Raw genomic sequence first — 14,755 nt, 5'->3', positions numbered from 1 at the left:
TCATCCTTACCTCCAAGCGTTTATTCAAATTGGATAATTTTGGGATGCCGACAGCAGTCGCACCATTTGAAGATATAGCTTGGACTGTAGCCTACAAAAACCTATTCCTGCTATTTTCCCGCTATCCATCAAACACATTTGGTGATTCATCATAGTCGTCTCTGATTTGTGGTCAGACTCGCTCACGTGGAACTCACTTAAATTTGCGCTTTTTAAAATCCTGATTTGAATGTCATTGAGAAAACAGAAGTGTCAAAGATGTTTTTTCGCAAACATCCTTTCTGAATTTAAAAGTAATATTCGAAGTAATCCTCTAGTTTTTCAAAAGCATGTAATCTGATACTAATTTTGCTGGTAATGTAACGGATTAGAGTTACTGTTTTTTTGTAATCCCTTACTCCCCAACCCTGTGTGTACCGTATAGTGTCCAGGGGCCCCATGCAAACTTATTTGCTCCACCTTATATTATTTCTTATATAAATAAGTCATTATCTTTCGTTCAGTTCCTTCCGTGTAGTTATAATTCAACATAATGCAAAAAGAAATATCATGCTGCAATTAGCGTTTCACAGCAGACTTTTATTTTGATGGCAAAATCCAAAACCCGGAAGTCTTAATGTTGCTACCGGCATGCTAATGTTGCTGCCGTGACGCTGAGGATATTCAAATCCTGGAGATCGCGATATTTAATTTATTATATTTAGACGCGTTAAATCTCGCGATATTTAATGTATTATATTTAGACGCGTTGATACATTTTAAAACAGGGAACAACACTGCTGTTTACTCCACCCAAAATTATTAGATCTTTCCAAAAATATATTTTCTATCCCCAGTGTTCTGTCCCCAATCCTAAAGGAGTGGACTCTTTTGCCTAATCCCATTCCAATCAACCACTGCTTTAACCTATTTGATAGTAGATATGTCCCAAAAGTGTGCATGTGAATATCAATCAAATGTATTTATAAAGCCCTTCTTTACATCAGCTGATGTCACAAAGTGCTGTACAGAAACCCAGCCTAAAACCCCAAACAGCAAGCAATGCAGGTGTAGAAGCGTGGTGGCTAGGAAAAACTCCCTAGAAAGGCCGGAACCTAGGAAGAAACCTAGAGAGGAACCAGGCTATGGGGGGTGGCCAGTCCTCTTCTGGCAGTGCCGAAGAGGAAGATAATATGTTGGCCATGTATTGATAGAAAATCACTGTAGAAAAATAGATGAAAAAATAAGTAATTTCTGTATTGCCACAAGAGGTCTTAGAAAGGGTCAGATATTAAATGGAGGAAAGATTAACACCAAATTGAAGTTGAGCTAACAAGAATATGTTGGTGTGCCTCATTACATGACAATTGGAAATCTCTGGTGCAGTAAAAACTCCTTTCCCAATCTGAGTCAGCAGCAGTTATCTGAGCTAGACTTTGGCAAATGTAATTGCTTTTGCTCAGGGGATGGATTATCTTCACACACACTTGTTATCCAAAGTTTGAATCTATGACACAAGACAGGAAAGACCTGGGTCCCGGACCTGTGGTATGCAATACTGGTGTCCAGGGCATCCTTGGTGAATTGACATTTTCATTCTAAGTTCCCCATGTAGAGCTAGCAGAGCAGAAAACATGAGTACTTTTAGATAAGTGGCAAAACTTTTTAGATTTTAATGTAAAGCCAATGGACTTAACCAAAAATGTATGGTTTACATTTAGCTTTACATTCACCTTTTCAGACAAAACTTGAAGATATTTTCATCTCATCAAATCTTTATTTGAGGATTTAAAGGATTCCTAATTTACTGTAAATGTTGCTGCATAACTAACTGCAAAATGTGGGATAGTAGCCTACTTGCAGTGTTACTAAACCATTTCAGTGAAATAGATCATGCAAATTACTAATGAGAGTTGTAATTGAGTACTGACAGAGTAAAATGATACAGTAGATGAAAAGGTGGTATTTAATCAGACACTTGGTCAGGTCTTCAGGACAACACAGCTGATTGAATCATCATCCGTTCTTCACCCAAACTATTTCAAGGAACTAATTTGTGAGGCACCTGCAGCTTTTCTCTGGACGAGTTCATCTCTCTAGAAAGGGAAAAACACAAAGAAGCATTTATGAGTTAAATTAAAATTAAAAACATTACATACAGAAATGGTCAAGCATGATTTTAATTTTACCTTTATTTAACTAGGCAAATCAGTTAAGAACAAATTCTTATTTTCAATGACTGCCTAGGAACAGAATTCTGCCCCTTGTTCAGGCGCAGAATGGCAGATTTGTACCTTGTCAGCTTGGGGATTTGATCTTGCAACCTTTCGGTTACCAGTCCAACGCTCTAACCACTAGGCTACGCTGCCACCCCACTATGTGTGGTTTGAATAGGTTCATTCACCAACCAAAGTTATGTCTTTCATATACAGTGCCTTGCAAAAGTATTCATACCCATTGGATTTCCTCACATTTTATTGTTAAAGTGTGATTAAAATCGATTAAAAAATATATATATGTTTTGTCAATCTACATAAAATACTCTAATGTGAGTGGAAGTGGACATTTTTTTAAAGGATAGAAATTAAATAACTAAAAGTATTCAGCCTCTTGAGTCAATACATGTTAGAAACACCTTTGGCAGCGATTACAGCTGAGTCTTCTTGGGTCTTTTAGAGCTTTGCACATCTGAATTGTGCAATATTGTTATTATTATTTTCATAATTCTTCAAGCTCTGTCAAGATGTTGGGGATCACGGCTGCACAGCAACTTTCAAGTCTTGCCATAGATTTTCAAGCAGATTTAAGTCAAAACTGTAACTTGGCCAGTCAGGAACATTCGCTGTCTTGGTAAGCAACTCGTGTAGATTTGCCCATGTGTTGTAGGTTATTGTCCTGCTGAAAGGATAATTTATCTCCCAGTGTCTGGTGTAAAACAGACTGAAGCAGGTTTTCCTCTAGGATTTTGCCTGTGCATAGCTCCATCCCATTTATTTTTATCCTGAAAAACTCCCCAGTATTTGCCAATGTCAAGCATACCCATATAATGACACAGCCACCACCATGCTTGAAAATAAGGAGGCAGTTACTCAGTGATGTGTTGGATTTGCCCCAAACATAAGGCTTTGCGTTTAGGCCAAAAAGTATATTCCTTTGCCATGTTTTTTTGCAGTATTACTTTAGTGCCTTGTTGTACACAAGATGCATGTATTTTGTATATTTTTATTATTTTCTCTGTCATTTAAGTCATTATTGTAGAGTCACTACAATGTTGTTGATCCATCCACAGTTCTCCCATCACACCCACCCTGTAACAGTTTTAAAATCACCAATGGTGTCATGGTAACATCCCTGAGCAGTTTCATTCCTGTCCTGCAGCTCAGTTAAGGACTGAAACATTGTGTCTGGGTGGTTTAATACATAATCCACAGCCTAATTATTAACTTGACCATGCTTAAAGAGATATTCAATGTCTGATTTGTTATTGTTACCCATCTATCAATCACTGCCCTTCTTTATGAGGCTTTCCAAAAGCTCCCTGGTCTTTGTAGTTGAATCTGTGCTTGAAATGCAATACTTGACCGAGGGACCTTACAGATGTTGTATGTATGGGGGGAAAAGGAAGGGTTAGTCATTTAAAAAAATCATGCCAACCCCTATTATTTCACACATTGAGTCCATGTAAGTTATTATGTGACTACTCCTGAACTAATTTAGGCTTGCCTGAACAAAGGGGCTGAATAATTACGCAATTACTATATTTTAACTATCAAATTTGTATTAATCTTTAAAAGATGTTAGAATTTTTCTTCCACTTTGACATTAGAGTGTTTTGAGTAGATTGCTGACAATTAAATACATTTTAATCTCACTTTGTAACGAAATAAAATGTGAAGAAATCCAAGGGGTATGAAAAATGTTGTACGGCCCTGTAGCTTTAACTTCGAATGCATTTGCATCGAATTCCTCAAATGCTGTGTATATAGTTTCATAGTACAATAAGTGATATATCAAATGAGAGGTCAGATACACCCTGAGGACAAGGCCTATGCAGCAATAGAAGTGCTCGTGTGAAAAGAGGGGCCGCTCATCCTCTCCCTTACAATTGGGTTTAGCGGGTCAAATATATCTCCAGTTATGCAATGTGTCCTTCATACTGGTGTTTGAAGGGAGGAAATGTCACATTCCTGTAGTTAATGACTTACCCTGTTGAGAAGGAACTGTTTGTTGTTATCTTGGATATAACAGTCGTACTCGTGTGTCGATGCGAGTTTGCTGCGGGCTCCAACAGATTGCTTATCTATAAAGTCGGGCGGTGCGTGCCTGCAAAAGTGGAAATGGTGAATAATGGATGAAGAAGGGTGCACCTACATTCACTCAACACTCCACAAGCCTGCTGTGATGCTATCACTTTCACATTGGAAATGTGCACAGCGTGCAGGTAAAGTGATTCTGACTGGCTGAAAAATAAAATACATTATATAAAGTATGGGTTACCACATGTGGGGCCTACCATGGGTTTTGATATCTGTGGGTGACTCTGTCCTCAAGGGCTGAGCGGAATTCAGCTCTCTGTAGGAACAATATGGTCTGAGTCACTTTGAAAGTTGTATGTCATAACATTTTAATGAATAGAAAAAATTGTCTCAATTAAAGTGGCTTGTCTTAATACCGATGTAATGCCAGCATCAGAATGAATAGGGTCATGACTCTGACAACCTTGAGAATCGTGGTTTGAGTATTGTTGTCTTCTGACAACATTCTGAGCACTGTGTCCATTGTGACATTTGTTGAGAATCCTGATTACAGTTTTGAGCATTGCGACAGGTGAGCACAGTGCTTGACTTGGACGAAATAGGTGCCGGCTCTCATTTTGGGTGCCAGTACTGTTTACATTTATAGATGCAGGAGCTCCACAAAACTTTTGAGCTAATATTCTATAAGAGGAACAGGAGCTCAAGCAGTAGAAGATGTGAGGTGCCGGTACACAGCTCCGGTGAGCTCCTGGCCAAGTCAAACACTTGGTGAGCATTATGACTAGAGTATTCTCTTATGACATCATTCTGGCCATTGTGACAGGTGAGTATAATAACCATATAATTATTAATTAGAATACTAGAATGGGTTTTACCTTTTTATGATGGCCCAAAGGTCAGCCATGTTGGTCAGGGAGTTGGTCAACCATGGTTTGCCAGTGCTGTGATAAGATAGTGAAGAATGTTTCTGCACTGTTTTGTGTTAGCCAGCTAGCCAGCCAGTTTTAGAGGAATGATCCCATTAATTTTTCAAATGAACTGCCAATATGCCAACATTCCATTCAAACACTAGAGTTAATCCACAGCCATACACTGGCTCAAAGCAGTTGATGATAGGATTTAGACAAGTTGTAAATCCAACAAGTACTGATATTGTATCATATAATAGCACTCACAGCATTCCAAGAAAACAATATCTGTAACATTTATGGACTGTTTCCATATATTTTAGAGGCTATTTATATAGAATTGGTATAAAACCCGTATAAACTGTATTTATAATAATATGAAAATATTTTAGGTTGACTATAATTCCATTAAACAATTTCTGATACATCACATGCCTTACTTTATATTTCCTGCATAAGTAAAAGCAGGAAATGCATCACCTATGCCTCTACTGCCATTCATTCCAATTTAGACTGGTTTTGGATTTCTCCCTGACCAAGATGGCTGACATTTTCACCCCATTATGGAACTTTGAGGGCTTATGAAATAAAATATATGATGTAGCTAATCTACTAAATGTTCATCAAGGTCGCCTAACTCGCTCCTTTATTAATCGAATTAACATCCAGCTCACAGGATTCATTTGGGCCCCACCTTAATTTGCATATTGCTGAGCAGAGTCCTACTGTTCAACAGCTGGTGATATTCCATGCCCCATCCCACCCCTCCAATGCAGCACTGTTTGGGCATGGGGGGTGGGGCGCAGGGAGCAGGCCGGCACAGGTAATTCAAATCGCTTGTACCCTCAGGTGACAAAGGGCCAACGCCAATGTAGTGGGAAAAGTCCATCAATCTTGCCTTGTAGTCTCCAATTCCATCTGGACCTTATTAGAATCAACATAATGAAATGTGAGAACCATTCAGAAAATAGTGAGCAACACAGAGCTCTACTCTAAAGGTTTATGCTATCCAGAAATCTTGGGACGTCCAAACCCTAACTCTTACCTAACTATTACCCTAACCGTAACCATTTTAATTGTGAACTTCCATGGGGTGACGTCAGAGTTGGTATGTCCAAAGGATCCCGTTTAGACTTTTCCCTAGTCTAAAGTAGTGCACTAAGGAACAGGGTGGTAGGGTGGTTCCATTTTACAGAAAGTGCATTTGCCAATGAAGAGGCTGCGTCAAGTATCTCTCATCCACCCACCCCCAATGTTTCTTGTCCTGACCTATCTACATGTCATTAAAATCACAAAATACCAATATTTATAATGACAAACCCCTAATGTATAACTTCCAAAATAGGCCTAATTATATACATCATGAATAAAATGGAACATACTGTAGGCTACACACAATAGCCTATGTAATAAGAGGTGATTGTTGTGTAACCTATTTCTACCCTTGTAACATTCTACATCAAACCCAATAATTATGTGACACATACCTGTAAAAAGCATCCTTTGACCATAGGCTTGGGGGAGCCTTACTTGTACCACTGTGCTACTCTCCATTGGAACTGTTATTTTTGGACTAGATACCAGCAGCTGAGTACACGGTTACAGCAGCACGCCCGAGGGCGATAATGTGAGGGCGCTAGTCATGGGGTCAGTGGGCTGTTGCCATGCGACTAACGGTTGTCACTGTGTCAGTGTTTGAATGCAATAGTGCCGCGTTCGCGTATTAGTCGGAACTAGGAAACTCGGAAATGTCCGACTTGCTAACTCCACCTGCCGTATTTAACGAACCAGCAAGTTGGACATTTCCGAGTTTCCTAGTTCCGAGTAGTATTTTAACGCGACATTAGTACTTAACTTCAGTTGTGTCATAATTACCGCCATATCCGTGTCCAATTTTACAATATGTAATTGTACCATGGTCCACCAATTTTTCTGGAAACCTTGAACAGCACTGGGGCATGTCAGTCAAAGATAACACGTGGTTAGAATATAGTAGAAATAAATCTAATATAATTAAATGGAATCGAACATAAGTTTTTCCCATTTCCTATTTCTACACTTGACATTTTCCTCCATAGATCAAAGCAGAATGAAATTCCAGTCAAATAGAGCTTCAATAAATAGGCTCCCCAAACAATTAATTGTAACGATTCATTATTCCAAAATGTGCATTTGAGTAGCCTATTTGCTCTTTGAATAGCCTATCTGTATGTGTTATTCCAGTTTCTGTCAATGGATGGCGACAAATGATAGCTTTGTAGGCCACAATACATTGTCCTCCGGCTCCATTTTTGTAAATGGACTCGCCCATGAGCCTCCCCTTGTGTCAGTCACCATGGTGGCAGACAGCAAAAAGCTGTGGCGGCGGACCCATCGTCACTTTTAAACCCATCATAATGATTTTTTAAAGGTTGCCTTTGTACATATAGCCTATACATTTATTATAAAAAATGGACAACCGGTTATTGTCAGGATAGATTAGTAGTTTGCTATTTTATTTGAAGGCGGATACATTGAATTGTGGCAAAATCAAGAATGCTGAAGATACATATATTTGCTTTTAGCGTCGGCTTAGATAAAGGAACAGTTTTTCCATAATACAACTGTATAGCGACACGTCTACTGGGATTTGGATTCAGGATTCTTCGAGCCGCACCTTAATAGCAAGTTTTTTTTGTTGGGATCGGTGGCAGCCTTTTGATATCGGTTTGGGGACAGGAGAAACCCCTAGGCTCACATTGTGGCCTGGCCATTGTGGCCTGGGACTGATACATTTCCTATCTTTAGACCACTGGAGTTCTCTTATTAGTGGATAACAGACTCCGACTGTGGCTTGGTCTGTGAATATCCAGCCCTCGAATATTTGCACATTGTCAACAATATAAGCAATTTAATTATTTGAAACTCGTCTTCAAAACAATGGCGTCTTATGTCGATAACAGCTTTCGTCAAGCTGTGATGATGAATCCGGCAGAAAGAACGCAACAGGTCAGTATAATTATTTGATATACCTTAAAATACTAATCTCGACATGTTGTGAAACCACTCGGTTACTATAACAGTGTTCTATCATTTCCCGCAGCCACTCCTTCGCTACATTGTTACATTATTTCTGTGTGTTGCCATTCTGCTACAGTGTTACCATTCTGCTACAGTGTTACGTATCCTGTCTACATCCCGCTAAAGCTCTATCAAGGAAGATAATCTCGAGGTACTTAACATAACAGGACTTGATAGTAACCCAGCCACTTATGTCACGAACATATTCAAACCTGGCACATTCCAGCAAATGTTTCCTGTTTTCCAAACGGCTATGTAAACATTCATAGGCTACATTGTTTCGCAAACAGTCAAATAATTTACCAATTTGCTAGATGTATTTATTTTTTTAAGCAAGAAAGAAAAAACATAAGCCTACACGAATGCTGTAGGCTTAAACCAAGTCTAAACAACCCTTAAATGTGTGTCAGGCATATTGAGCTTGCATGGACATTTATACAATAGTGTGTGTTGATTTTAATAGACCATGATCAACTCTCAGATGTACACTTTAGGCCTCTCCTAGAACTGATTTGAACATTCGGGATTCCTAATCTGTAGCCTCTTGCAGTCTATATCAGGTATTGGCCTGTATTGCCTTGTTTAACATAATGTAGCCTAGCCCTTGATCATGACTCTTAGTTCCCATTACTTTTACACATAAGAGTCATTGGGCAAAGGCGTCTTCTGTACAGGGGAGTCTTGTTAAGAACCCCGACGCTCAGTCAGAACTTTAACACACATCGCTTGTGGTATGGTTTTGGAAGCATAAGGATCATATCTTTCATATTAGCAAAAAAAAGGTTAAATTGATAGACACTTTTTTTTATAGGGTTAATGTTCTCACACGGCCATATCTCCATGTTACAGCGCTTGTTTACGGAAAACAAACGGAAGACAAGCGGAAACCACCTGCACTAATTGGCTATCTAGCGTGCTCCGAACACCTGTGTGTAAGCGTAACTCAGGAAGTGTAGTTTCGTTGGATGGCGGCACCCTTGGCTGTATGAATCTGCTACAGTAAGTGGATGTTTCCCGCTGATGAAAGATAGAGCCATATGTTCCTAAAGCCGTATTGCAAGTGATGACTATTAATGTTTCTAAACTTTTAAACACAGCGCCGGGATTTCAATTCAATTTCTGCAGTTGAATTGTGTATAATCATGGGAAATCATAGTAGTCACAAACCACAGTTGGGTCACCTGCTACTGTCCTCCCGTCCACTGGCATACTGTTATGTTCAGCTGATAACTGTTTTCTTTCTGTCATCTGGTGGTCAAGTCTTGGCTCTCGCTCTCTCTCAGTTCTTACTGACACCTACCTATGAGACCACTCTCTTTCCATTTACTGTAACCAGCGTACTCATCCACTGAGCACCAAACGACACTGGACGTGCATGGACGTTGGAAAGTAGTTGACATTTGGTCAGTCCGTCCTGGCCTTGATTTCAACGTCCACAGATGTCCTTTTTTGGTCCGGTTCGGACCAGCCTTCATTTCAACGTCCACAGACATCTGGACCAGCCTTCATTTGGCCCAAAAAGTGATGTCTCTGTTTGACAAGTTTGGACAGCACAGTACAGTAGGGCACGCTAAAGAAAAGTAGAGTTCAGTGCAGAAAACTTTAGAGGGGGAAAGGGAATACCTAGTCAGATTTCACGACTGAATGCATTCAACCGAAATGTTTAACGCATTTAACCCAACCTCTCTGATTTAGAGAGGTGGATGTCGATTAAGGCAGCCCCCCGCACGTCATTGGCGCGTAGAGCACAGTTGAGTAAACTACAATGTACTGAACGATCCTCTACTGTATTGTACTGAACGATACTCTATTGTATTGTACTGAAATCTACTGTACTGAACTATACTCTACTTGACTATACTATTGTTGCACGGTATACAGAAACGTCAATACTTTTTCTATACAAGAACAAAATTGTTCGGTACCAAAAACTTTATTCATTCACTTAATTGGTCTCTCTGTCACGTCTCTCCATCAGCCAGAGATTATCTATTGCCTCAGCGAACACTGTGTGAATAGGTCTCCAACGAGCCGCACCCGTCTTGCCTCGTGAAGGACGTCATTACTTGTTAGAGACAGTGCTGCACGTTTATAAAAGAAGCTACTTCTATGCAAATGTTGATCAGTACAATAAAAGTCCCACATGGAAGGGAAACAGATTGTTTTGTCATCTGTAGCCCCATGAAAGCAACCAAAACAAGCTCAATCAATGCACGCCCACAGTCCTATTGAATATGCATTCACCTGTATTGTGAATAGACCTAGGCTACATCTTGATTCACCCAGTTTATCATTAGAGATTTACCATTCAAAGAAATGATTACCATTATGTTATGTAGTTAGATTGGTAAAAACAAAGTCAAATTGATTGTACAATTTTTTTATATCCATAATTATGCATTTCTTTCTAGTACAGGTCAGGGACCCATGATGAAATTCAGTTGCCACAATTCTGTTACCAGATGTAAATCCACTTTACTTACTGTAGTTCAATAACCACAATATATGTTTTCAAACTCAAGATGTCACAGCTGACACCCCATTCTTTCTGCAGACATTTTTGAATCTTAATTCATAGCAGATATTCTTTATGGTCACATAAAAAACAGAGTGAGATTTTTCTGAAATTCTGTTATCAAACTTTGAATCTGCACAGTTCTTCCAGTAAATGTGTTTTCATAGTTTTCAGTGTAAATTGTTAAAAGTAGTCATTGTGCATGGAGCTGTATGCTTTGTTCAACTTTGAAATCAATGGTTTTTGTTTTGCATACATTTTTATGTGAAAAATCTGAATCGGCACAATTGCGCTACTGTGGAAGTGCCCCCACACAATAGTTTATTGCAAGTATTCGCTTTGTATTTCCAGTACATTTCAACCATTAGGCAATGGGCCTTGCGGTTTGATGGCAGCAAGGGATACGCACAACAATAGCCCAGAGAATCGATAGACCACCAATTAAAATAGTGGGCAAGCTGTTGCTGGCACAGTGACACAGCCACATGTTGATGTATCTGTCTATCTGACATTGAAGAAACAATTAAACGGCTGTCAAGTGTTGTCATCGATGACTCGTTAACCGTGTGCTAGTATGCCAACACATTTCATGCATGTTTTATTAAACCTCATAGTGGTGCATACCATTATGACATGAGTAAAGAAGTGTTTGAAAAATGTGGACTGACCACAGTCACCAGACAAGTTATCCTTGAAATATGTACAGAATATTTTGAATTATAACTGGACAGGCCCCCCTCGCACTTTTTGTTTTGGAATTGTAACTTGTCACTCATTCAAATGTTAAGCTAGTAGTGTCCCCAATTAGCAACTGACCGTGTTTGTCCTATTGGAGATGGCATGGCCTCTTGGGATTAACACCGTGTTCGGACTGGTGTGGATTTTGCAATTTTAAAGCGCTAATCGTGACCTGGCATGCATGGTGGTAGCCTACTGAGACACAGTGAGGTTTTCCATGGAACTGTTGCCTTTGCTTGCCTAGGTTGCTGTTCAGTACTTTGTGGAGACTGTATTACATAAACCACCATATATATATATATATATATATATATATACACACACACACACACACACACACACACACACACACACACACACACACACACACACACACACACAGTATGATTGTTTGACAATGCATTATGTTGATTGGGCTCCTACAATATTTTTATTGTGGAAACGGAGGAAAGATGAAAGCTATAATTAGAAACACACAGGCTACTTTTTCGCCTAAGATGCAGGAGCCATCCAAGAAGGGACAATGAGTCAAAGGCTTGTCTGCTCCTTGTAATTGTTTAGGCAGCGGCAAAACGGCAAAGGCCATGAACAGTCAGCAAGACCTCTGGCTGACAGTGAATCATATCATATAGCTCAAACGTCAGAGCTCAGACTGTGACCTTGTGTGCTGGATTTAGCAAGGGATTAGCATAGTAGTCAAGCAGTGGCTAGGCATATCCAAGTGACAAGGCAGTGCGAAGAAGAAGGTGGAGACAGGAGCCCGGGAGGGTCAGAGAGAGGGTGGAAACTTGTTTCTCTCTCCAGTGACGGCATCCTGAGTGGAGAAGCGTCAGGATGCTTTTGAACCCTGCCGGCAGGAAGGAAGGGCTGATTGCAAAAGAGAGGAGAGAACATTTTTGAAATGACTGTTTTTATGATGCTTGTTTGTTTATGATGCTTGTTTGTTTGTGGTTTCTGGTTTGTGACCTCTGTCCTATTTTGATCACCCAGTCAGAACAGAACCATGTGAGACGGGCTTGATTGAGAAATAAAACGGATTGAGAATAACTTTTGTCTCATCCTTTTGTTAGCTTAGCAGTTAGCTTCTGGGTAAATCCATTACATTGAAAACATTTATTTTGTTTAACCTTTTATTTGACTAGGCAAGAACTCAATCACTTTTTGACAGCATCCCTTTTGATTTAAACAACACTTTCCATACATGTTTGTCCATGGACGAAGTGGTCAGAAAGTGATTTGTTGGACCTGAATGCCAAAACATTCAGGAGATAAAGGTACTCAAAGTTGACCCATTTTGCATACCCCACCATACCATGAAACATCCATGTTTTCATCACTGGAAAAGATAAACAGTTGAGTTTGTCATTTAGAAGCTTATAGTGTTGTCAAACTATTTTATTATATATATTTTTTAAAGTCCTCTGAAACATGACCTGCCAAGCCATGCTTCTTAACACCTGCTAGCTGGGACTCCAGGTCACGGCCGGTTGTGACACAGCCTGGGATCGAACCCCAGGCTGTAGTGATGCAGTGCCTTAGACCGCTGCACCACTCGGGAGGCCTATATTTTAACTTCTAATTACTACCACAAAGATGTCCACCGTTGAATGTCAATTTAAATGGTCATGTCTATTCTATGATAAATATTTCAATAGGTTCCCTATGGAGGATTGAGAGTATAATTTAAAACAACAGATATTCCCATTCAAGTTAACATCTTCTTATATGTGGACCTCCAACCATCTTCGTGGTATCATTTTGAAAGTAGAAATGTATATCTTATTCTTATTTTTGTACGTTTTATAAGCACTTCTACAATGCGAGACCATGGAACTGTAAGGTTCTATGAGTTATAGATAGATAGATATAGATAGATAGATATATCTAGATAGACATATGAAGAACCATCTAAAGATCTATTTAGTTAGATTTCTTAAATGTTGTAAGTGGCTTATGGTAGAGATGTAATATTACATTCTCTGGCAACAGCTCTGGTGGACATTCCTGCAGTCAGCATGCCAATTGCACACTCCCTCAACTTGAGACATCTGTGGCATTATGTTGTGATAAAACTGTACATTTTGGAGTTGCCTTTTATTTTCCCCAGCACAAGGTGAACCTGTGTAATGAACATGCTGTTTAATCATCTTCTTGATATGCCACACCTGTCACGTGGATAGATTATCTTGGCAATGGAAAAATGCTCACTAACAGATGTAAACTAATTTGTGCACAGCATTTGAGAGAAATAAGCGTTTTGTGCGTATGGAACATGTCTGGAATCTTTTATTTCAGCTCAAACATGGGACCAACATTTTACACGTTACGTTTATATTTTTGTTCAGTATATTTGATGTGTTCTGAATATCTTGGTTAAATAGTGTTATTCTATCATTTATGTATTCCCATAGCTATAGTTAAACTGAACATGCCTAATTCAGAACCTTGTAATTTGCCCATAGAAAATATAGCATTGACTATTTGCTAATAGGCTAAATGCTTCAAACTCCATAAACACAAAAGTCCATAAACACAAAAGCAGCTTTTCTTGGCCTCATTTCTCCGGTAACCCTGTGGAATTTAGGTGATGTCACGTGTTATTTTTGTATTGAAAGTGGAGGCTGAGCTCTGGCTAAAATGGTTACACACATTGAGGTTATAATTACGTATTCGTCACATTTTAAATACAGAGGCTACATATTTCAATGGAAAAAGGTGAAGAAAAGCACTAAATGCACCAATGAACGATGCACACACTAGCTCAGATCACATTTCGTCTAAGGCAGTCCCACATTGGCTAATGTATTTTAGCTCATAATGACAAATGAAATGCTTACTTACCATTTACCAGCAATAGTTTCAAAATGGTAAGAAACATTTTTCTAAATACAGGAAAAATAGAAACACAATAAAATTACAATACCGATGCTATATACATGGTGTACCGAGTCAATGTACAGGGGTAGGGGTTAGTCGAGGTGAGTGAGGTAATATGTACAGTGTTGGTAGGGGTAAAGTGACTATGCATAGATAATGAACATCAAGTAGTAGCAGCAGCGTATGTGACGAGTGTGAAAATGTGTGTGGTTAGAGTCCAGTGAGTGTACATCGAGCCTGTGCAAGAGAGTCCGTGCAAAAAATTATAAAAAATAAGGGGGTCAATGTAAATAGTCTGGGTAGCCATTTGATTAACTGTTCAGCAGTCATGGCTTTGGGATAGAGGCTGTTTAGAAGCCTTTTGGTCCCAGACTTGCCACATGGTAGCAGAGAAATCAGCCTCTGACTTGGGAGGCTGGAGT

At 39.4% G+C, this 14,755-nt stretch overlaps 2 protein-coding genes across 17 annotated transcripts in view; one reads left to right on the top strand and one right to left on the bottom strand.

The window, feature by feature from the left end:
* Window positions 1-1,929: 1,929 nt before the first annotated feature.
* Window positions 1,930-6,818, bottom strand: LOC139581113 (protein SPMIP2-like). Its single transcript, XM_071410554.1, has 5 exons — window positions 6,631-6,818; window positions 5,838-6,067; window positions 4,493-4,551; window positions 4,185-4,302; window positions 1,930-2,075 (listed from the first exon to the last, which is right to left on the bottom strand). Exons 1-5 carry the CDS (start codon window positions 6,695-6,697, stop codon window positions 2,016-2,018), a joined length of 534 nt encoding a protein of 177 aa, XP_071266655.1. The 5' UTR covers window positions 6,698-6,818; the 3' UTR covers window positions 1,930-2,015.
* Window positions 6,819-7,464: 646 nt separating this feature from the next.
* Window positions 7,465-14,755, top strand: part of LOC139581110 (rap guanine nucleotide exchange factor 2-like) — a 125,758-nt gene continuing 118,467 nt past the window's right edge. For 10 of the 16 annotated variants that reach the window (XM_071410538.1, XM_071410542.1, XM_071410536.1 and 7 more), the window contains exon 1: window positions 7,466-8,131. In XM_071410538.1, the coding sequence (XP_071266639.1) occupies window positions 8,063-8,131 (69 nt within the window). In that variant the 5' untranslated portion in view covers window positions 7,466-8,062. Of the gene's footprint in view, window positions 8,132-14,755 lie in introns of all 16 variants that reach the window. The other 6 variants (XM_071410545.1, XM_071410537.1, XM_071410535.1 and 3 more) reach the window with 1 other exon arrangement.

Source organism: Salvelinus alpinus, chromosome 7 (genome assembly GCF_045679555.1).
Source record: "Salvelinus alpinus chromosome 7, SLU_Salpinus.1, whole genome shotgun sequence".
In the NCBI taxonomy this organism is placed as follows: Eukaryota; Metazoa; Chordata; class Actinopteri; order Salmoniformes; family Salmonidae; genus Salvelinus; species Salvelinus alpinus.
The sequence above is the reverse complement of the archived record's forward strand: the minus strand, read 5'-3'. Positions and strand labels throughout refer to the sequence as shown.